We start from the raw sequence: 24,252 nt of genomic DNA on the forward strand, positions 1-24,252 counted from the left end.
TTCCAGTCTGCACCACTTGTCTTCCCACTAACCACACGTTCCCCTTGGAGAAGAACTTTACATGGAGGGGGTGGCATACAATGAGTGGCCAGAGAATGAAGTTTAGGGCACACATAGTAACAATGTTCACAAATGTTAGTGATGTGGTGTAACACATTGAGCTACCACCTGTGACAACAGCTTCCCACATGGGAGCCAGTTCCAGCCCTGACGGCTCCACTTCCTGGCCAGCTCCTGACTAATGTACCTGAGCAAGCAGCAGCTGACCCGAGAGTATAGGCCCAATGAGGCTCCTGGTTCCTGACTTCCACCTGCTCCCAGCCCTGCGCAATGTGGCTACCAGGAGACTGAACCAGCAGTGGTTCAGGCCCCATCTGCTTGATTTCCAGTCTAGATCCTTGCTAATTATGGGGAAAGCAGCAGACTCCAGGGCCTGGACTATTGACACCCACATGAGAGACCTGGATGAAGTTTCTGGCCTCCTGCCTCAGCCTGGTGCAGCCCTGGCCTCTGAACTCACCTGGGGAGTGAACCACTAAATCAATCTCTCTCTCTTTCACCATCGCTCTAATGTTCAAATGAATAAATAAATCTTTTAAAACATAACAAAAAATAAAATGGGTGCTAGGATTTGCAGTTTACACGGGCACAGAGCTCTGAATCCCACGGAATTCACAAGTGGGACTGGAATTCTCTAATGTGCCCAGGGAGGCCGTGGCCTACGCCAGGAGGATGCCCTCTTTGTCCATGGGGGAGGCTGGAACTGCTCTCCAAGTACAAGGGCGGCGCTCACTCTGCGCATGAGGACAAGCATCCCTGCATCCCGCCAGCTCTTCATCCCCAGTGTCATCCCCACCGACACTTGAAGAAACCGTCAAAGCAACCCCCCAAAATGAAACACCAACTGAAAGACCCGAATTTGGAAGCAGGCCCGACTCTCATCCCTCAGGGGTTATTTAAGTGGGGCCTTCTTTGAGGAAGGAGGCAAATCGACCAAGTCAGCTGAGTTTAGCATCTATAGGAAATTTGTTTTAAATCCCCATTTTGTTGGCTCTGAGAGACAGCAGGTCCTTGGGTGCTCAAGTCTTTGGGTGCCTGCCACCCATGCGGCAGAACTGGACCAAGCTCTGGGCTCCTGGTCCCAGCCTGCTCAGCTGTGGTTCGTGTAGGTTATCAGAGGAGTGAACCAGTGGACAGTACACATCTCTCTCTTCCTCCCCTCTCTCCCTTTTAAATACAAAAACAAAATCATAAGAATGCTTTGCTCTGAAATCAGGTATTCATCCACAACAAGGGACAGAGAAACACGCGTGTGGGTGAGTCATCCAGCTAAAGCGAAGGCCTGGCTATCATGCAGGGCCGGGCTCCTCGCAGGCCCCGTGCCCCTAGCTCAGCAGGACTGCCATCTGTCAGTCATGACGCCCTCTCTGCTCTCCAGGCAACCAGGGTCGCCGCCATCCTCACATCTCTGGAAGTCACTTACTATTAGTTTTTCCATCTATGTTCAAGTCCCTAAATTTGAATTTAATAGCATTCTGTTGAGTTCCCTTCAACTGTAACGTTCCACAGTGCGTGCTTCCGAATGTTTCACAGCTACTGAGCACAGACGGGACCAGCAGCTCCTGCGAAACCGCCTTCCTGACCCTGATCGCACCCAAGGGCTCCTCGCCCCGGCCATCGCTGACAATGACCAAAAGAACAACAGAGTGGAACTAATTCATGGCAACACGTTTATTTAAGCACTAGCTAAGCCTTCATTTACACGCGTATATATTCAGGGGAAAAATGAATAAGACAATATGTTCAAATGTTATACCTGCTACATTAAAAATTAAACTGGCAGAATTTACAAATTAATACTCTCAGCAGACAGAAAATTATATATCCCTTTGCAAAACGCAATCTACAGCACTAAAAAATTCATACAGGCAAAACACAGGAATCTCTCTTTACAACGCACCTATGTACAAAGCTTCTCTCACCACTCGTAATAATATTCATCACAGCTACCACGGTCTGCAGACATAGTGTGTTTGAAAATATATTTAGCAGCATATAAAAAATTAGGTAATGAGGGAAGAAATACTACCATTAAATAAAAAAAAAATGAAGAAGTGATAATAGAAACAACTCCATAGGAAAATAGATCAAAATATATTTCTGTTAGGACATCAGAAAGCTTCCCATCACAGAACACACACACAGCACTACCCAAACAACCGTGTGAGCGTGTCAGAGTCCTGAGCACAGCAGACAGACAGCAGAGGTGCAAAGCTTTGGTCAATACAAGGCCAACACTGAACACGGAGACCAAGAGACAGTCTTCCTTAGTAGTTCAAGATCAATGCCTCTTTACAGAAAAGCATCGGTCATACGCCCCTTATTGTCTTCTTTACCAGGACGTGAAGCAGCTTCGAAATTTGGGAACCTTGTCTGAACTGCTCTCAGTGGCTGACGAGCAGATGGCCGTGTGGCTAACGTCTCCAGGGGGTTTACCATGTCAATCACGGGCAGGCTGCAGAACGCAAGGCCGGGGGCTGGGCTGTATCCCAGGTGCATTTTCTGATCATCACAAACGCAGCGTCTTTAGAATTCAGATAACTTGGGAGATTTTATATATATATAGCTAGGCACAAAAATCCAGCCACAATAGAAGTGCAAATCAAGCAGAACACCAACTGTAGGATACATACGTACTGCTAGATACTGACATTGAATACACAGGATGGCAGACGGTTTTATTAGAATACCATTCCTACTCAGCAGCTGGAGCCAGATACATTTTCCAGTTAATCCCACTCATAAGTTTTTTGCCTAATAAATACAGGACAGAATTTCCACAAACAACATAGATAATGTGTCACAGTATTCAGCTTATGACTTATCTTCATTCACGTTTAATTACTGGCAATATCTTCTCCCAGGTCTCCTGTGTCAGAAATTTGGCCATCTTGCAAACTGCGAGCCTTCCAAAGTCTCACGGTTCGATCACTAGAAAACAGAAGGTTAAAAGGGGCATGTGAGCAGAGGCAGAAGGCAAGGACACCCGTCCTGGGATGACCTGTCACTGAAGCACGTTCTAAATCAGCCTTTAGATGAGGCAAGTACACACACAGATGTCCTAAGAGGAGGGGGTGCCTGCCCATCACAGCAAGGACGCCCCTCGTCTCCCGCCCATCATCACAGCAAGGACGTCCCTCGTCACCTGCCCATCATCACAGCAAGGATGCCCCTCGTCACCCGCCCATCACAGCAAGGACGCCCCTCGTCTCCCACCCATCATCACAGCAAGGATGCCCTCTCGCTATCAGTTTTACAGGAACAGACAATGGGACTCAGCTGTCAACACTAGCAAGCACCTTCCCCGCGTCAACTGCCACTACAGACATGGGTACCAGCTAGGAGCAAACTGAGGTCGAGTCAGAAAGTCCGTGACTGAGACCAGATCGGAACCTGGGCAGAGGAGGCCTCAGACCATCCTCTCTCATCTCTGGACCTGGACTGTTTCGGAAAACCTAGACAACGGGCACAGGGCCAGACATTTTCAGGCCCAAGAGCGCACAGTGAGGCCTCTCGGCAGGTTGGGGACTAGGGCACAGTTGCCAGGGAATTGGTGAAACAGACAACTGTCAGGAACCACCATCCTTGGGTAATCTGCAGATAAATGCACAGGAAAGCAGGAGGCTATTGACAAACACCACCTTGCACAGAACACACTCATCCTCCAGGGAGGAGGGCTTGGTGCCCATGGCAGCAGAGCAGAGCTTACTGGAATGCGTGCCTTGCGATGGATCAGCCACCTGCTCAGCTCCCCAAAACAGCACACACATGTTCACAGCAGGCGTGCGAAGTCCTCCACCCTTCAGAGCCCCCAGAGTCACTCACGTGCTCGACACATGCTGACCGTCTGCTGTGTGCCACACACTCTTCTAAACACTCGAGATTAAAATAATAACAACAATAATAAAAGACTTCTTTATTTGAAAGGCAGAGTTATAGAGAGGGAAAGAAAGACTGAGCTATACCACCTAATGCTTCACTCCCAGACAGAAGCACAGGTCAGAAATGGGCGGCTCTGAACCCAGGGGCAAGGAGCTTCGTAAAGGTTTTTCATGTAGGTGCAGGGGCCCACATACCTGGGTGATCCTGCGCTGTTTCCCAGGACCTTGCAGGGGACTCAACCCTGGCCATTGCAGCCTTGGAGGGTGACTCAGCAGATCTCTCTGTCTCTCTCTCTCTCTCCCTAACTCTACATTTCAAATAAACCTTTCTAAAAATACCACTAATAAGGCACTAAAGGTAAACGTCTCAGAAAAACAAAATAAATTGGCCTTGACGTACCTTAGAAACATACAACACCTAATGAAAATGAAGATTTAAAGGCAACAACGTAAAGACACAAAAAACTAGACTTCAAAATTAAATCAGGATATTCATGTGCTTGAGACAGATGGAATTGAAGTGCTCCTTAAATTAAATTAAGTAACATAACAGGTTCACAAATGAAACATGCAGATCTTTAAAGCTACAAATTACATTTTACCTGAACAAGACCAATGCCTCACATTAAAATGAATGCGTTGTTCTTTCCAAGGTACTTACATCGTACCATGTCATTGTTACGGTCACCACTTCAATCCCTTCTTGAAGGCCACTTTCCCGTGGAGGCCTTGCCTGGCCACCCTAATATATCAACGTCCCCTCCCATTCTGCCCTGTTTCTTTCCCTCCATTGTACCTGTCGCCACATAACATACTGAACTCATTCGACTGAAGACTAGGGTTTGGCTCTCTTATTCACGGCTGTATTTCCAAGAGGCTGGAATGGTGCCGAGCACGTGGAAGATTCATTGTGAAAGAAAAACAGCAAAGCAAATGAGTCAGTCCTCACTGCATGGAGGGAAGCTAACGGGATGAGTAGATACGTGGGCTTAGAAGAGAGCGTGAAAAGGAGACTTCTTTTTTCTTTTTACATGTATTCATTCATTTGAGCGGCAGAGAGAGAAGCAGAGAGGCAAAGCAGGAGAGAGAACAGAAGGATAAAGAGAAGAGAATGAGACAGAGAGGAAGTGAAATGGATCAATCTTCCACTCACTGGATCACTCCCCCCCAGTGTTTGTAACGGACACTGCTTGACCAGGTTGAGGCCAGAACCCAGGAACTCCAGCTGGCTCTCGCAAATGGGTACCAGGGCCACTGCCTGCTGGCTCCCAGGCATGGTAACAGGGACTTGGATTAGAAGCAGAGCAGCTGAGCTCAGACTGGAACTCTGCACACTGATTTTGGATGCCAGTATCACAAATGGTGGTTTAACCCACTGTACAACAGCGTGCAACCTTAATTAAGCTTGTTGTTTGCATTTTTAACAATTTGTTACAAATATGAAGAATGGCAAGCTTGTTATCTTTCTAAAAGAAATAACTTCAGAAATTATCCATGTATGAATTCCATTTTAAAAGTTAAAAAATCATTGGGCCTGGCATGGCAGCCTATTGGTTAAAGTCCTCGCCTTGCATGCACCAGAATCGCATATAGGCACCGGTCTGTATGCCAGCTGCTCCACTTCTCTCCCAGCTCCCCGCTTGTGGCCTAGGAAAGCAGTAGAGCACCACCCAAGGCCTTGGGACCCTGCAGCTGCATGGGAGACCATGAAGAAGCTCTTGGCTCCTGACTTTGGATTGGCTCAGCTCCAGCTGTTGCGGTCATTTGGGGAGTGAACCAGCAGATGGAAGCTCTTTCTATTTCTCATTCTCTCTGTAAGTCAGAATTTCCAATAAAAATAAACAAAATCATCTAAAAGAAATTAAATTCATTATCCAAACACTTGGCAGCAGACGCTCCATGGCAAGCCATGAAACCTAGGGGCTTAAAGCCACCACTCATAGTAAGCATCACAAAGCAGACATGCAAGTGACCACAAGAACACAAGAATCTGCAATGCCTTAAGTTTTTCTCAGTGTAGACAGCTTAACAATATCTGTTAAACCTGAACACAGGCAAGCAACGCAGAGAACACTTGCACAGGAAACACGTACTCAGCCGCCGTGAAGACATGGGTTGAGTTAACACAGATGGCATTGATGGGGCTGTCATGCCCCTTCATCTCGGCCACAGGCGCAAACGTGTCCACGTTCCACAGCTTCAGCACACCCCCTCTGCAGCCGCTGAGCAGAACCGGGTGGCCGGGCACCATGCCCAGTGCACAGACCCAGTCCTTGTGTGCATTTGGAACTTGCTGGAAGAAAAAAGAGAAGCCACTGCTGAAATGAGGCTTTCTAACCTGACATCTTACAAACATCTTCATTGATAAAGCTCAAAAATTTGAACAACGAATGGCCTAAAGGTTGTGGAACTTCATTTTCTATGCAATCATTCAACGACTTGAACAAAGAAATCTATGCTTAGCTCTGCAAGCTGCCTACTTTGGCCGCTGCTCTCAGTCCTGAAGGCCTGTCACGTTACTGAGCTGCAGAATCTAACAAAGTTCACGGAATCTTCACACTTCGCAGCTTCTTTTCTGACAGCAAATAGCAAACCATCCTGCAGAATCTCTCTCCATTGAGCAGGAAGCATTCAGCTAAACACATGTGGGAACTACAAGCTACAACAAAAGGTAGAAATCCCACTTCTTAAAGCATGAACTTGAACCACTCGCTTGAGCCGTTTTAGATCTGTGCATTTTTTTGTCGGAAGATCAGAGGCAATCTTTATATTTCAGGGTGAACATTCATTGGATCTGAATACAGAGCTATATTTTATGAAGATAATCATATGCTCAATATAAAATCAAAACCATGAACGCATGTGTACGAAACAGAAGCAGAATGCAGCCGCATGCCGCCGTTGGCAGGATCTTTCCACTAACATCCATGCTTCCTGTTCATTTGTTTTTCATTTGCTGGATGTATGCAAGGCATGCAAATGTGTGCCTGGGCATACACTCGTAAGAGAAAGGTTGCAACTGACGACGTTTTCATCTATTCATGAGTTCTGCCCCTGGTAAGGAGAAAGCACCAGTATTTGAGTTTACACACACACCTCTTCCATGGCCTTCTGCAGGAACGTGCTCCTTGAGGTGCACGACCTCCTCTTGTACTCCTGACTTCAGCCAGACGCGGTGCACTTTGCATTGGTATATACAGAAGGCAGAAACTGCAACTGATCTGTACAACAAGGCTGATTTCATTTAAACCGTGTATGAGAATCTCGATGCTTCAGTTCTTATCAGCGTCTATTCTGCTCTGAGCTTGTGGGTGTTTTTATCAAAACCTGACTGTTAGTGACGGGGCACTTGATAATGAAACAGTCCTTAAACTATCTTTCAAAACGAAAAGATACACAAAAGCTCGTTCAGTCCTGCCCCAGAGGTACTGAGCGGTGGTGAAACGCCTGCTGCCCACCAGGAGGAGGTGTGTCTTACCTGCAGAAGGTCTTTCTGGGCCAAGTCCCACTTCTTGATCCCATTGTCTCTGGACCCGCTGAAGAGGTTGTCGCCTTGAATGGTGAGCGCTTCGATGCCGTCGTAATGAGGCGGCTCAAAATTGTGAGTGGGACTCACAGTGCCCAGAGCGCCTTCGGTTACATCGAACATCTGAAACAGCAGAAAGCAAACTCTGAAGTTTGTAACTTCAGTTACAAACAAGAGCCTACATGTGCACAGTCAGGGATACACGGAGACAGCCATGTGGGAATCCAACGGGACTTCTTTTTGGTGTTTATATTAGGCATGTTTTGTTAAGATTTTATTTACTTGAAAGGCAAAGTGACAAAGAAAGGAAGAGACAGGGAGAGACCTTCTATTCACTGGCTGATTTCCCAAACACACTGCAACACTCAGGCAGGTCAGAGTAACCCATGAATTCCATCAGAGTTTCCCACTGGAGTGGCAAAGGCCCAAGTCCTGGTACTCTCCCAGCTGCACACAGCTGGATCAGAAGCAAAACTGCAAGGGCTCTACCTTGGATTCCAAGGTGGGAGGCCAGTGTAAAAAGCAGCGACTTAACCTGCTGTACCAAGTACCTCACCAAGTTAACCTGACATGGACAACACGGGGGATGAAGCAGCATCTTTCCTCAAACTAGCTGCTAATTTCACAAAATTCTGAAGATCTTAAATATCTTCGGCAGAAAAGATAGAGGAATGAGGACAGGTTGGAAGACAAAGTTAAAAGTCCTTTAGGATGCCTTGCAGCCTACTTCCTAGAAAAAAATGAAAATTCTTGACAGAATGACAATAAATTCAGCTATGATAAATGAAGAAAAAATTAGGAAGAACCGACAAAGCCTAGACCACATAAAACAAACAAACAAAAACGGATGAAGAGAAAGGTCCAGACGAGCCTTGGCACTTTCAACCTATTGTTTACCAGGTAAACAGAGGTTAATGTTCTGTTTTACATACTTTAATGTAATGGTCCTTGGATCCAGTGATGATGAGATCTTGCCCATTGGAGATCTGATCAACAGTCAAGCACATAACAGGGCCCAGATGTCCCGTTAACTTTCCCGTGGACTGAAACCTTCAAATTGGAAGAAAAAAAATTAATTTGGTTGAAACTGTTTCTAAGCATAGCTGACACAATCCCAGCATAAGGACTACAGAGTCCTTCTTAAAATCATTCACTTCTTTTTTCATTGGAGCTCCACGACTATGAAACTCCATTCAAATTAAAATCAAAGAACAGTTAAACGAATACATGCGATGATGGAAATTGGCACTGAGTCCTCACTGAACGCTTCCCAAGCTGACTGATGCCATTTGGGTAGTAAACAAAACAGCAAAGGGCTGAGAAACTGATGCAGGCTGACTGTAACTTCCACATAAGTACAGGGAGGTTTCAACCTATTCAATGTGTGAACACATCACAGACATACAGCTGATGCTACCAGGCTCAATTTGGAATTCGAGTTAAACAACTATTCCACTGAAGTATTTATAAAATCAACAAACATACGGACAAAGTAAGATTATTTATTACACACATTTTTCACACCTACGCATGTGTCTCATACACACATGTACAACTGTACACACATGCATCAGGAAACAGGTGTTCCATCCCATCAATCAGACTCAAGGTATGATTCTCCAATAACTTCTGGGCTGTCACACGCATGAGGTCATGAGTACACGAGTAAGAATGACATCAAACCTGCCCTAGGCAAGACAACATCTTCTTGGCTGTTCTACCTTTTAAGATCCCACATTCTGACGGCGTTTCCGGAAGCTGCGTAGAGGAAGGTGCCAGTGGGGTTCAGCGCGATCTGGTTGATCTGGTTCTCTCCAGAAGGGATCGCGACGGTCCGGCTGGTACTGGCTGAACAAGCATCCCCGAGGGTCACTTGACCGGAAGACCTTCAGACACAGAACACAGCAACACAAGTCAAGCAAGAGCAGGCATGAGCTCAGTCAGGAATTCACTCAATTCCTAGGAGACTGGCTGTGGGGAACAACTGGAACCACATCTGTCACTGTAGGCACAGCACACAATACCAACACAGGGTTGGCATGCATGAACCCGTGTTGGGTGAGTAAGTGAACTTACAAATGGACAGGACTGGTGGTATGTCTTAACAATCTTTCTGTGAACACCAACTACAATGTTAGAAATTCCAGTCTGTGAGCTAGGGGTGACCAACACAGCATTCACAGAAGATTCAATGGCACAGAGACAAACTGGGAAAGTAACATATATCTGCTGCTGGCTCTCCTGCTCGTCCAGAAGTCCCCTGCAGTCATGCTTACCAATATTCCTTTTATGAATAAAAACAGCCTTGAAAAAAAAAATCATCATTTATTGATTTATGTGAAAGTAAAAGAAAGAGCTCCCATGTACTGCTTCACTCCCCAAATGGCTACAACATTCATGGTTGGGCCAGACTGAAGCTGGGACAGGGAACTTGATCAAGGCTTCCCATATGGGTGTCAAGGAATCACCTGCTTGGTCTGTCAGGGCTGACTCCCAGGACATGTGCTGGCTGGAAGATGGAGTCACGGCCTCCCACAGGGCATGCAGGTGTCCTAACTTCTAGCCAAATGGCCACCCCGTGTAAGTAACTGCCTTTGTTGATGAAAAACATGGGGGCCGTTTCAGCGGCATGCAGCCACTTGCTCATCGTGCTGAGTTACTCACGTCAGCGTCCGGATGCACTTTGCTGAGTCTCTGATATCCCACACCTTAATATAAGATGTTGACACAGTGAAGACCAGACTGGTGTAATTACAGTACTTTACAGAGATGACATTGTTGGGATGGCCTGCCAGGGACATTATCTCCTGTCCGGTCACTAGATTCCACACTTTACAAGTCCGATCTAAAACAAAGACACAGGAAAGACTGCGATTAGGTTGTCTTAGCAATAAAAATTATTTAAACAACGTACTTATCCAGGGAAGAAAATGAAAATAATCAGGATCTAGTTAACCAACAACAGGCACCCAACTTTATCCTTGACCCTTGAAGCACACTCAAGGGCACGGTGCACGTAAAGATGAGAAGAAAATCAAGGGATATTACGTGCATTTATTTCATGGCATGAAACTGACAATGGGGTGACATTTTCAACTGTGTTATTAAAGACTCTTGAATCCCAGTGCCTTGAACGTGAAGTGGGCATCCCACGTTAGCCTCTGTAGACCACCGGTGCGGCTCCTCTATCCTCCTTACAACCCTCCACGCTCACGACCCTTCTGCTCCAGGGTCTGACGGACCGTGTTTTCATCTTTGAACAAAAACACAACCACAAAATGCCTCTATTATGTGTTTTTGTAGCATGTTGAATATCTAATCATCCTGAAGAAATAAATTTAATCTCAATCATTACGAAAGTTTGAAGCAGATTGTTTTTCAATTGAATTGCTTGCTATTATTCTCCACATCAAAGTCCCAACTTGCTCGGAACTGTACCAAGGGATTAGGAGTGTTAGGCTGCACATGGGAAAACTTGGGTTTCTAATACTAATTCTTCGAGCTTGAGCTTGTTCACCTTTAAAATGAGGATGTAATACGCAAGTCACTGGAATCACTGTGAAAAACAAAGGAGATATATCTGTACAGTGCCTGCCACAGTCTGACACTGGTTACCATCCACCTCACTCTTTACCACAGTGGACATTCCACTGGCCTTTTAGAAATTTGCATATGCATAAGCTGCAGTACACAATCCAGGACCTGGCACCCAATGGGCGCCCAAGAACTGAAGGGAGGTGTGTTCTCTCACCACTGCATTCACAAAACACTGAAAGAAGTTTTACTTTCTTTCTAATTATGCAATGATTTTAAAATTTTATATACTTCAGAGGGTAAACCAGACGATCAGCTTCCTATACTGGGCACAAACAGTATACATTTCTCAGGGCCTGTTGAAAGCTATCTGCAGGAGGAACGAGTGGCACCTTTGGATCCAGTGAACAGAAGGTCATCAGTGGCGTCCACACACAGCACAGCCTTCGTGTGCCCTTCAGCAATGTGGACACACTGCAGGGCGGAGGCACGGACTCCTTTCGAGGCGGGAAATGGGTTAATTATGCCCCTGAAGTGAAAAAGGGAAGAGAAAAAAAAATGAAGATCCACTTGGATTAACAATATACCAAGACCAAGTTAATTCTATTCCCTGACCTTAAGAAATCTTTGTAAGTAATTAGTGATAAGATTGACAGCCCGTTTGCCTCTTTTTTAAGCAAAAGGATAAAGTGTGAACACTAATTAGGATGCTGGAGGCATGCATCAGACATCTGCCAGCTCAGCAACCCCCAAAGAGCAAAGCCTCGGATCAGGTTTATTTTCTCAGGAGCAATCCCATTGCTCCACAGTTTAATGCAGCCGTAGTGGGAGCTGGGCCAGTGTCCTGAATGCTGACAAACGGGAGAAACAGCAACCAGTGAGCGCGAGACGCGGTTCAGGGGTCACACCAGAGCGTGATTCCAGGTCAGAGGACGCGTGCTGGGGGAAGCAGAACATACACTCCCAATGCTGCAAACACACTTTCCAAACGAGAAGTAAAGACAGGAGTGATAGCGTCAATAGAAATTTTAAAGGGGGAATTGCTCAAGGTCTAAAAACTTCAAGAAAATTTAGGAACATCTAAAAAAACAATGAGAATTTGAAACAGCAGTGAAACACTTTAGAGAGCTCTCTGAAATTGAGTATTCAAGAAGTTTCTGCATTACACTACTTGACCACGCATTTTGGAACTTTAAAGAATATTAAAGCATTACCCTTATATTAAAGGATCTAAATTGACAAAAAAAAAAAATGTGTTGGAAAAGCTACAGGTAAGAATGGATTACGATATGATAACGGCCAAATATATCTTTTTAACACAAAGCAGAAAGAAAAACCATATTAAGATGTGTCCATTACGAGACAGGTGGCAGAACACGAGAGCAAACTTAAGGATAGTACAAAACAGTTTCATTTGCATCTTCTTGACAAGAAACAACAATCTTCCACAGCAAGGAGCAGAAATAATTAAACAGAAATGTGGTCCAAGTTAAGCTGGAGCTGAACACGAAGACTTACTCCTTGACTTCAAGCACTTGGGTCTTTTTTTTTTTTAATTATTATTATCATAAGGTTTTGGAAGCGTGTGCCTCGGTAGAGGAAAATTCCTTGCTGGCGCTGTAAGAAATCATCAGGCTTGACAGTGGGAACAAAACCTACAGAGCAGACTGTTCAAAAAGCAGGAGGAAATGTGAGCTTCCTACGTCACAGGGGAGGAAGTCAGAAACCCACCATAAACACTTGGAAATAAACGATGCTGCTGCAGAAGCCTCGTGAGCTTATCGATGGCACAGGGAAAGTTCTCCGCAGAGGCCACAGGCAGGCAAGTGGGGTAAGGTGTGTCCTATCTGAAAGATGTTCCTTCCACCAAAGCCAATACTGCAAGCTTTCAGATGTAAGTCCAGAGCTAAATGGGAAAGTCAGGAACCGACGTGGCTCCGTAAGTGACGAGAGTCACGGCGAAAGGCCCCAGGCCTCTCCGCCAGTTAGGACCGTCCACAGTGTCTGATCACTCTTTCCCTTGCAAAGCTGACTCAGTGCATTGCCCAAAAGAGCTGAACACTGGATCATACTATCCAGAAATATTCACTTGTTTCACGTACTTACCACTACAAATAATCATCAGTCTAAATTTAAATTTAAATCTAAGCCAGATTCAAAAAACAGAATGCTCTTGGTAGAAAACAAACTCAACAGAAGCCAAGTTTACTGAACTGATGGATCGTGTTACCGAAAATGAGATCAGTGGACCAACCGTTGATGGTTCCTCCACGAACACTACTGATGACTTGGTCAACAGAAGCAGCTTTGCAGGAGGCAGACCTGCTCTCCACTGTGTAGGCCTCATTTGCAAAGGATTTTAGTTCCACAGGCCACACTTCAAGAACATTGAAAAACTAGAGCTTTTCCAAAACAGTAGAAGCAAAATTAGGGATCTGTAGACTCTAAGGAAAGTACAATAAACTAAAACTACTGAGCTGATTAAAAAAATCCACTGCAGAAAGGATACATCAGCACAGTAAAAGGATGGTCGCATGACAGACAATACAAGGTATATGGTTAAAGCTGGTATATCCAAAAAGGGCTAATGGAAAAACTAATGAACAGAAATTTCAGGAAGGTACATTTAGGCTCAAAAAAAAAAAAGAGAAACCTTTCTATGTAGGGTCTGATACTGGTGACTGCAATAGTGAAGGGAGTATCTAATCTCAAGGATCTCTTGCACAACTGCGCTGTCAGTATTAGTATATATCTGTCAACCGGAGGTTCCTGAAATCTAAGATGAGGACACTGTTTATAAACTGACAGTTTAACCAGATTGAAGCTTAACTGGGAGCAACATCCCCCAAAAGTCTGAATCTGCTTTTCTGACCCTGGAGATGGATGATCCACCCTGAGGAGCTGCAGCCGCCACATTGCAAATACTGCTTCAGGCGGAGAAGGTTCTTATTGACAGTAGTGTCGTTGTCTCTCTTCAAACAGAAAAACGGATACACGGACATACCCCAAAAGGCCTGTTATAAAAAGGGGGAAATGGTTGTAACAGCAGAAGAACTGCTTCTGATGGATATTTAAGATACAAACCATCTTTAAAAAACAAACAGCTGCCCAGTCTTTTCAGATCTGTCATTCTGGGTCTCCAAAAGATTTTCTTTGGATGGGTCATCAGCTTTATGCTGAGTGTATCAAATGCTCCCCACCCCCGTGGATGTAAGAGCACAATTCACCCGTGCCGAGGCCTGTCACATTGGTAAGGTACCCCATCTGCCTCCAGACATCTGTGTGTGACAGTTATCCTCTAGACAGTAGCATGCCTTTTCTTTATCCTTAGGAGTTTCAATAACCTTGAACTGTCGTCTAGTTTTCTCCATATTAAATCGAATATTCTACTACTTACATACTTAAAATGTTCTCATTCATATTATTAGAATTATAATTTTATATAGATTACCTTACAACAATGATAGTAGAAAGATACAGATATTGGAAGCATACACTCATAACATTTCTTTCTCTATTACACTTAATCCATTCATACCTTAAGTAAATACTTCTTTAAAAAAAAGCTTTAGAAGCACAGCAGACCAGATGGGGTAGGGAACCCACACTTCTTTTTGTTCCATGCAAGCTAGTCCAGGATCACCAGTCTGACTGAGACCAATCCCCTCCCCCCACTCCTGTGCCTACCTTCTGGAGGATCTGCTGAGCTCAGCAAAGTGGTCACAAAAGAAGGGAAAGACACACACGGAGAGCAAGAGACAAAATGAGAAGCAGGGAGAGCGAGTGAGAGAGACAGAAATTAAGGGCCTCCCCAAACCCAGGGCTTGAAAAACACAGAACGCTGTTATCTTTTAAAAACTGCATCAGTAAAAATATGCATAATTTTAAAGGTTTCTTTACTTTCTATTTCTTGTTCTAATTTGAGTGGTACAATCGTGCCCTTTTTTTCCCTAGCGCATCTTCTTTATGACATATTTTTTAAAAATTTCAAATCACTAACCCAAGAGAAAATTATCTACCTCTTACACTTTGAAATCATGGAAATATTTAATCACTGAGAGGCCAATTTTCTTGGAACCAACATTTGTAAGACTCAGTTTCTTATAAAGAAAACATTAAACATAGAAAGCAAACACACCACATTTTAAAGGTATCATATAAAAAAATTCTCCCACTATTTATCTGCAAGGTATGATCATAAAAGAAACACTAAAATAAGTAAGTCTTCTTAAATATTAGTACATTTACACAGCTTATAACAAACCAGGCATGCAAGACAACTGAAACTTGCTTAGATTTGCTAGGAAAGCATTTCAGAACATTCACAAAATGCAGAATGTCGGAAAGGTAGCAAGAAAGTACCTGTGTACTTCGGACAGAGAGGAGTCACTTTCATCAGACCTACAGTGAAAGAGTTAGAATTAAGAACAGGAAGAATACAGGTGTCCACAGGCAATGACAGTGACTTCAGACTGAAAATCAGCAGACGAATAAGAGAACACATAGCAAACATTCACTTAATTGTGCGTTGCTTTTCTATTTGTCCCACAGATCAGCTCTAGCCAGGTTTTTTAAGAAAAAATGGTTCTATTACTTCCTAGTAAGACCCTGGTGGGGAGGCGGGACTGTCGACTAGGGATCTGTTTCTAAGCTAACCACAAGAACACACGTCCTTATCAGTTTGACCAGTACTAGAATTCCAGTAACTATCAATGGATGTTATTCACCGCAAGAGCTATCCCTGAGACCTAAACTCTAATGTGGATGTTGCACAAACAATAGGCTTGTATGAAAAGAAAATCAAATTTCTAATAACCCTTGGGTTTTAGCTTATGTCAAAAACTCAAAGTTGTTTTGACTAAGGAATGCCTTAGCCACACAAGGCTCTTCAACTAGCTCATGAAAAGTAAGGGCTAATAGGGAAAAAAAAAAGCAAGGATTAAAAAAATATTGTGTACTAAACTACACATATCTTTTAAATACCTTTCCATGGAGTTTTTTGGGGGTAGTCTGAGGTTAGGGGGGTTTCAGTGGAATTTAAAAGCAGGTAATAAGCTGCTTGTCTTGTTCTGCGGCCCCTGACACTGGCAGTAAGTGTGGCTGCAGTGAAAACTCCAGGAGAATGAGGAAGGGTGTGCTGGACCAGAACGTGACCAGGAATTGTGGGTGACGGTCACATCAGATGAACAAAGCACGGTGATCTCAAAAGGTGGTCCTAGAGCATGACAGGGCAGGTTCTGAAATGCAGGACATCCAGCTACTCCAAGGGCAACCAGCTACTCCAAGGGCAACCAGCTACTCCACATTTCAGCTGCTCAGAGATGACACCAGTGTTGAGTTATCGGGAATTCATAAAATATTTCAGCAAAGAACACAGAACTATCATCAGATATCAAGGTTATCAGGACAGACAGAACGTAGCCCACTGCAAACGAAAACCTAGCAATTCCTTACGTCACGTCCCAAGGACATCTCCAAAGGCGTCCCTAATGTGCTACTTTTCTCAACGGATGAAAGAAATTACAATATTTAAGATTGCATTTGTTTAAGAACACAAATATTTACCTCTCTAAGTTGATTTCAAGGAAACTACGTGAAAGCCTACTAGGGAATTGCTAACGAAGCAGACTAAACATTCTTGCAAAATCACGGTGTGTGTTTGCAAACTGACAGAGCCACAGAGCACCCTCTGAAACGCCAACAGCTCTTGGACAGCAGCCCGTCACTTCCAGAGCCACTGGTGTATGCAGAGAACCAACCTGGGAGGTGGGGATGCCAGGCAAGCAAGCAAGCACTTCATCTGCAGTGTTGATGCTCCAGACCCAAGCAGACAAGTCTGTGTTAGCAAATCACCTTGAGGCAGTATTGTTAGTACAGAATTCTTGCAGAAGAGATTCTGGCTCAATGTGGGTTTTTTTTTTTTTTTTTTGACTTGACCTTACGCTTTCCCCATCTCTCTAACCTCTGTTCCCCTCCAACTCACTCCAGATCCTCCCTCCACCCATAAGCATTTCCTTCCAAGCACGCATGACTGCTGTTTTGTCGTTGGGTTTCTCCAGAACCACCCAATGACAATAACATGTGACCCATGTAACGATCACCCTTGTTTGATCCATGACAAGAAGAACAATCTGTCTCTTCTCGACTCAGGCCACCCGGATCGGAGGCTTGCACTGGCCCAAGCATCACTAGATATTTAGCAGTCTCAAAGAGTCTGCACTTGTAACAGACATGTGCAAGAAAAGGCAAGACAGGTGCAGAAGGTGGAGCAGTGCGAATCTACAGCAGGGAATGATGTTCAGCAGGAGAATAATGTTCTCTAATTTGGGCTCCAAGATGGCTTTCCATTGGACAAATACGTAAGACATGGCAAGAGTTGACAAATCAGACAGCTCATTTCCCACACAGAGGCGGGACGTGGCTAATTGTCCCAGAAGGGTCAGAATGTGGGGTACATGGTCGGTTCATTCCACAGTGACTTACTTATCCTGCTGAACTGCTGTGTTTCCCTGAGAAACAGTAAGACGATTAAAAACATTCAGCTCGTTACGGGGCCGGCTTGGTGGGGAGGAAGGAGGTGAAAGGCTAGCCTCGGAAGTTCCAGAATCTGAGCTACAAGAGAAAAAGAATAGTAAGTGGGGCAACTTGCAGCAGTTAAAGTTGTTAGGGACACTACGGGAAACATGCGCTTCGCAAAAGCTTTTCATTGGAGACCTCCTTTTTCCCTTCCTTCCTTCCTTCCTTCCTTCCTTCCTTCCTTCCTTCCTTCCTTCCCTCCTTCCTTCCTTCCTTCCTTCCTTCCTTCCTTCCCTCCTTCCTTCCTTCTGACCCTTCCCTTTTCTTCGTTCCTTTCCTCTTTTTCCTTTTGTAAAATACAGTGCTCTCGGAAGAGGTTAAACAATCTTCCCTACCAGCTGCTGTTACGGTGGCCACAGGAGGGCACTCAGGAGAGGATTCTGCCCCCTGAAATCCAACACAAACTGCTAACTACAAATCTCAGAGTTGAGGCCAAGTTGCTCCTTTTACACACAAACAAGTAACCGCAGTGAGCTTAATGGAGATTCGTCTGTTTGGCTGCCTCCTCCCGGCCTTGATTTTTTTTTCCCTCCTCTATTTTCTAAGTGCCCTCGAGACATTAGATTCAACCCAAACAGGCAAATCACATCTTCAAACCCAAAAAGCAAGGACACTGGAAAAGTCCACTTCTATGAACTCGAATCAGCTCACCTCCCAGCCAGGAAGAGACAGGGTACGACTGTCACTGAGGGCAGACGACACACTGACACATGTTTTGACACTGATGTTGAAAAGCTTCCCTTTACCAGTCTTTGGATGTGGCCTGGTATGGAAGTCAGGCACAGGCATGAGACAGGCCCACGGTGGGTGGAAGGGAGGAAGGAAGGAGCCCTAACCCGCTTGACCACCGTGTGCTGGGGCATGAGACAGGCCTGGCCCAGGCCCACGGTGGGTGGAAGGGAGTAAGGAAGGAGCTCTAACCCACTTGACCGCTGGTGCAGGAGCGGGGCAGCGGGGTAGGCAAGTTAAGTGCCCGGAGCTGCGTGCACCACTGGGTTACAGGAGCTGCTGCGTGGTCAGCTGCCCCTCACAAAACGTGCAGATGGAGCAAGTGAGGAGAACAGCAAGAAAATGGCCCAACTCGCACACCTGAGATCCCTACGGGCACTTTACCAGTCACTCTAGGGGCTGAAGTCAATGTCAGTCTTATCAGATGACACTGATTCATTTCAAATTAATGTTAAAGAATGTCAAGTCTCCACGGAAGACCATTTGAAGTCTAGATTGAGCAAGCCTCACTGCAATTGTATATTAACCCTCTCAGTGACACACACAGAATGGAAAAGTCTCCGTGGGCCGGGACTGGGACTAAGGGGTCAGCTCTTCTCTAATCTGTGAGTGACTGAGGAAGTCAGAAGGTGACAAGGCCAAGCCAACAGCTGACGTGACTGTCTACAGAAGGCAGCTCAGTCACAAGCACAGAGCCAGGCCGGCCCTGCACGCTCACTGCACCCCGCTCCTTCAACGGCAGGACTCGGACTGCCTGCGCAACGGGCGGCCCGGCTGCAGCAACTCACAGCTTCTGCTCCTTCGCCTTCGGTTTCTCTGCTTTCTCGTATGCCTTCCTCCTTGTGACAGGGGAAGGCTCTGGGACTCTTTTCTCCGATAGAGAAGACTGTCTGGAACTAAAATAGAAAAAAGAACCATTTAATTACACAATTTTGAATATATAAACTTACTGAAAAGATTGTTACTTCAGTAGCAAGAACTAAGACTAGGAGAGGAAATCAAGTTATTTTTAGCTGATGGAAGTTCGACATACGAACTTTTTAATTGTCACTCATTAAAGACACATGAACTTTGTTATCTTCAAAGGTAAACATCATGTTACACTTTCAGACAGCTACAAAAACGTTTTATTTTAAATATATTTGCATATAAGTTTCATAGCAAACTATTTCAGTTGAAGAAAATTATCTTTATAGTTTTGTAAGAAAAATTATTATAATATCAAGAATAAGACTACAAGAAACAATGCAATCTAAGGAATTAATATTTAGACATTCACAGGACAGTATCATAGGCAATCACAAAAACACAATTATTTTTCCTTTTTAGTATTCACAGATTAATCGGTGTCTGTGTACTTCAGTAATAAAAGCATCTCTGCCTTGTAAGTTTTAGTTCCTGAATGGTTGCTATGTAACTGAAACTTCAAGACTATGACTTGTATAAAATGGTAATAATCATTAACAGAAAAAACAATGAATCTTTACTACACTTTACTAAATAATTATCAAAAAGGAAAAAAATGCAAAGAAACTTGAAGGCAAGTTGGCAGAGTGGGTTGAAAACTAAAAAAAATCAGTGAAAACTGAATGTAGTTTAAAGTTCACACACGTGATTTGTCTGAGAGAGGAGAGCACATTTGAGAATTGCATTATTTAGTTTCTGAGGATTGTTTTTATAAAATATTTGCTGAGTAATTTTTGACTTCATGAAATAGAAGCCATGCAATCATGACTGACAAGTCACTACACACAACGTCTATGACCAACTGGCCAATCGGTAAAGAACTGCAGTTTTCGTATTTATGAAAACTTAAATCATACAAAGTGATAGGATCCAAAAGGTAACTCCTACAACCTGTCACGAAGAATACTTTCTTTTTTTTAAATCAAAAAAGGCAAAAAGAAGATATTACCTGATTCTGGATTCCAGGTCACTTAATCTTGAAGTTTCCAAAAGTCTCTGGCATCCGCCAGAGTACGTGTTAAATACACGCGGGCTCCCCACAGCGTCCTGCTCTCTCTCACTACCTTTATCCCTAGCACTTCTACTCTCCTCTCACACGGATGCACTGAAGCCACAGCGGCCTCCGTCAGCCAGCTCTAGCAGCAAATCCAACGGTTTAGTCACCTCAAGCACATGCAACAGAGTTCTGTCATTAAACAGTGAATCTGGCTCTATAGGCAGCGAATGGAATTACTCAATGGAAGCTAATAACAATATCCTCATTTAAAAAAGAACAGCATGGAGAACAGATGTCCAAGGATGGAAGGTTTGTTATTATATATTATTTGTAATGCTTGCTGCTTTTAGGAGCAATATTCTTCAATGCAGAGATAGTCGTTCCATAAATCAGGCACAAGATTATATAGAAGGTTAGTGTGAAAAAAGTCACTAAAAATCTTTGCCAGTGAATCACTGATCTTTGCAATAACTATAAAACCATACAGGGCATATACATGTGCGTGTGAGAGCAGGGAAATCTTTCCTTGTCCTAAAAAAATTAATGAAGCTTCAAAAAAAAAAAGCTTCAGTTTGTTTTTTTTTTGTTCAGATTTCCAAACATAGAAGACAGAATTTCCCTCCATCAAGTCTCTAAAAGCAAAAAAAAAAAAAAAAAAAAAAATTATGCAGATGCCCATCTGAGTCATGCAACATGGTACTGGGTAAAGAATTAAGAAAGTTCGAAGTGTATTGTCCATGATTGGCACTTCTTTTTCTTTCTTAGCAAAGAGATGCTATTCTGACCAGGCTTTTAGCAGAAGGACACGGGTAAGCTTAGAATAAATTATGAGCCTTTGAAGCTTCTGTTTGCAGATAATGCTTTTACAGGTCTAACCTTAACTCAAGTGCTTCTCAACAGGTTTTATTTATAATTTGTAACTCATCTTTCATGAAAGCCTGAAGAATGATCATAAAACTAAGAGATAAGACAAGGCTCTTTCACTAAGATGACTGAATGGAAAATAATAGAAAAATCTCAAATTATTTCAAATCTCCAAAAAATTTAGGGAGATAACATCTAGCAGAAATTATTTGGAAAACTAAAAATTTTATTTGCACATTTAAAAAAAATAGAAATAAGCAGTTAGCAACATGCATATTAAAAATGAACAGTCCAAGGCAACAGGAAGGACGTTAGTACGGCTGCGTCAGACTTACATGCTGCCTATCTTAGCAGGCAAGCCTGTTGCGGGAGCAGGCTCTTTCTCCCCAGCACAAGCGCCACTCGTCTCAGCAGTCACGCCAGTCTCCTGCCCTTCGGCAACACGCGAGAGAGGGCCTGGCAAGGGGGCACCTCCCGTGCTAGTGTCTGAAGCTAGCTCACTGCTATCTGCATACAGCAACTCCATCTGAGTGGTGGTCCTCCTTCGGGCCTAGGCAGAGAAGGGATGGAAAAGCCATCAGGAGACTTCTACATGGAACTTGATGAGAGAACAGATTCATACGAGTTGAAACAGGAAAAAATACTTAGTGTGTCTTCTTCTAGCAAATGTCAAACACAGCACATGAGAGTGAAAAGGCAGAGCTATGGCCAGGTAAGCCCTTCCCAGGCGCAGAACCAGCCAACAGTTCAGGGCACTATGTGCTTGGTACTGTCCCAAACACTGTAGTCCATGGGCACAGACGGGTAATGTCATTATCCAAATTCCTGAAGGAGGAAACTGAGGCTCTGAGCAGCAAAGTGAGGAATCTGCAGGGCCACACATCTGGCCAGTGGTGAGGCCAAACCACTGAGGCAATCCATCTCCAGCAGTACTGTGCTACCCTCTAACACACTGCGTTTTAACAAAACAAGCGAGGAAGGAAATGTACAAGACAAGAAGAAAGATACTAAACCGAAAGTTAGTTACAGGGAAGTTCACCTAACTTCTGATGCTTCCCAGGCATTAACGTGAATTTTTTACATTTTATTTTCTATTGTGGGGATCCTTCCCTCCTGATGCCTGCAACAATACAATGTTTAATGTGCTCTCTAGAGAACTCAGCATAGCGAGGAAGGGAAAAATGCTTTAAACTTGCTATAAACGGCTCCTTCTTACTCCTGGAATCCAAGCATCCTCACCAGCACTGTCTACAGCTGGTTGCTGATGTCACTCAGGGACCGAGAGCTACTCAAGGGCTTTGCCTGGAGAGCAGGCACCCTGTTCTATTCAATTACATTTCCCCTGCTCTTGATACCATGCTAACACATACCCACTGAAGCAAGATGAATAAAGCTAAAGCTATTGACTCAATGAGTGACAATGAGATCTTGCCAAGCCTCTTTAAAGCTCCATCCAGGTAGCTGGCGGCCGTGAGGAAAGCCGTGGCAAGAGGGAGCCCAGCAACCACTTTCTACAGTGGACCTCCCCACTGCCCATGGTCTGGGGTAGTATTTCCTGGCGATTCCTATGCACAGGCCTTCTTTCAGGGGTTGGCATTCCACTAGGGCAGGGCCTGGGCGATGGAGGTTGCCTTGAGGTTCTCTCGTTTTCCTCAGACCGTAATCAGATGTTTTCTTGAATTTTCCTGACCTCTGCCTGGTGCTAACATGCTCCAGTTAGAACACCTGTGTCCCATAGGGAAGTGCCTGGGCTTGCCGCGTGGCTTCACTGCTGACTCCAGCTTTCTGCTGATGCAGACCGTGGGAGGCAACAGGCCTGCTCAAGCTTCCAGGCAGGTGGGTTCTTGCCCTCTGTCTCCTGCGTGCGACCTGCACACCACTCAGGGCCGCTTGCTGCTTCCCCAGCTGGAGGCCACCGTGCGCGTTTGGTTAGTGAACAGGGAAGAACTCCAGATGCTTCTGTCTCTGTGTCTGATTCTTACAAAAAAAAAGTCTTCAAACGATGTTAGCAACACTAAAAAGGTGTCTGGAAATGAGTGACTTTTGTAATATCGTTAAGATTAGGAGATGCTACACAAAAGGCCATAGTTAAGACCTTCTTGAAAAACAGAATTTGGTCATTCTTGGCCAATGTCCTCACATGGCAGAAATGACCACGACTTAGCTGTGGTATCTGCTTCAGACGGAGCACGCATCTCCAGGTGACCAGAGCAGGCTCCTCGCGCACCCTGACCCCTGCATGTCCCACCACACTGCTCATGTGCACTCACTAACCATGGTGGTCTTTATCTTGTGCACTGGCACAGTACTATTTTATTCAAGCACTTGTTGTGCTGTCGTAGGGTCTGAAACTTGGTTAACGGAAGCTCAAGATTTACTTTCCACCATCACCCTGGATGAGAGGAAAGTCCAAATTCCAACACAGAGGAATTTTCAATACAGCTTTTTTAGTTGCCACTTAAAGAGGAATGTTATTTTTAAAAAATTACTTCACATACACGGGAGAAATTGGATGAGTCCACATCCATTTCCTAATCTTTGAACAGTCACAAGGCACAGCAGGAAGCACCTGCCCACCTGCCCACATCTTCCACAGTGCTCACCTGCCCACCTGCCCACCTCTTCCACAGTGCTCACCTGCCCACCTACCCACCTGCCCACCTGCCCACATCTTCCACAGTGCTCACCTTGTTCTTGGGCTTCACTTCCCCACACAGCTTCATGAGGTCTGAGGACAGCGTGCTGCACACAAACGAAGGCTAATTGAAAACCATGACAAAACCGGAGGCCCTCTAGGCTTACAATTATGGAAAATATGTGCTATTTCCATAAAAATACAGACAATATTCAGAATCAAAGTGAGTGCATTAAAATCATTCATTTTTCCTCCCTAATCATCCCAGTGGTTGTACTTTAAAATGCACAAGTGCCAAGCACCGCCGAGGTGGGCTTCCAGCTTACTGTTCCTGCTGCTGGTTAAGCACTGCCTTGTGGCACTGTGCTCCGACTGCACTGAAACACTATACCCACGGCAGAGACAAGCTGCACCTGCTCACCTTCCTTCCGATCCTGGGCTGTGCAAAGGTGCGTCCTCATCGGTACTATCCTCTGCATTTTCT

General features: G+C 44.6%; 1 protein-coding gene across 2 annotated transcripts in view; it reads right to left on the bottom strand.

Annotated features, from left to right (window-relative positions):
• Positions 1–1,720: 1,720 nt before the first annotated feature.
• KIF21A (kinesin family member 21A) overlaps positions 1,721–24,252 on the bottom strand; it is a 120,789-nt gene continuing 98,257 nt past the window's right edge. The window contains exons 25-38 of one of the 2 annotated variants that reach the window (XM_040978880.1): positions 24,190–24,250; positions 23,821–23,875; positions 21,469–21,683; positions 19,095–19,202; positions 17,485–17,613; positions 15,364–15,402; positions 14,689–14,700; positions 11,394–11,530; positions 10,132–10,312; positions 9,189–9,353; positions 8,400–8,517; positions 7,420–7,590; positions 6,035–6,234; positions 1,721–2,991 (exon numbers count right to left, since the gene is read on the bottom strand). In XM_040978880.1, the coding sequence (XP_040834814.1) occupies positions 2,898–2,991; positions 6,035–6,234; positions 7,420–7,590; positions 8,400–8,517; positions 9,189–9,353; positions 10,132–10,312; positions 11,394–11,530; positions 14,689–14,700; positions 15,364–15,402; positions 17,485–17,613; positions 19,095–19,202; positions 21,469–21,683; positions 23,821–23,875; positions 24,190–24,250 (1,685 nt within the window). In that variant the 3' untranslated portion in view covers positions 1,721–2,897. The remainder of the gene's footprint in view (positions 2,992–6,034; positions 6,235–7,419; positions 7,591–8,399; positions 8,518–9,188; positions 9,354–10,131; positions 10,313–11,393; positions 11,531–14,688; positions 14,701–15,363; positions 15,403–17,484; positions 17,614–19,094; positions 19,203–21,468; positions 21,684–23,820; positions 23,876–24,189; positions 24,251–24,252) is intronic. The other variant, XM_040978882.1, reaches the window with a different exon arrangement.

The sequence above is a fragment of the Ochotona curzoniae genome, unplaced genomic scaffold (assembly GCF_017591425.1).
Source record: "Ochotona curzoniae isolate NIBS_2020 unplaced genomic scaffold, NIBS_Ocur_1.0 contig_2927, whole genome shotgun sequence".
Lineage (NCBI taxonomy): Eukaryota > Metazoa > Chordata > Mammalia > Lagomorpha > Ochotonidae > Ochotona > Ochotona curzoniae.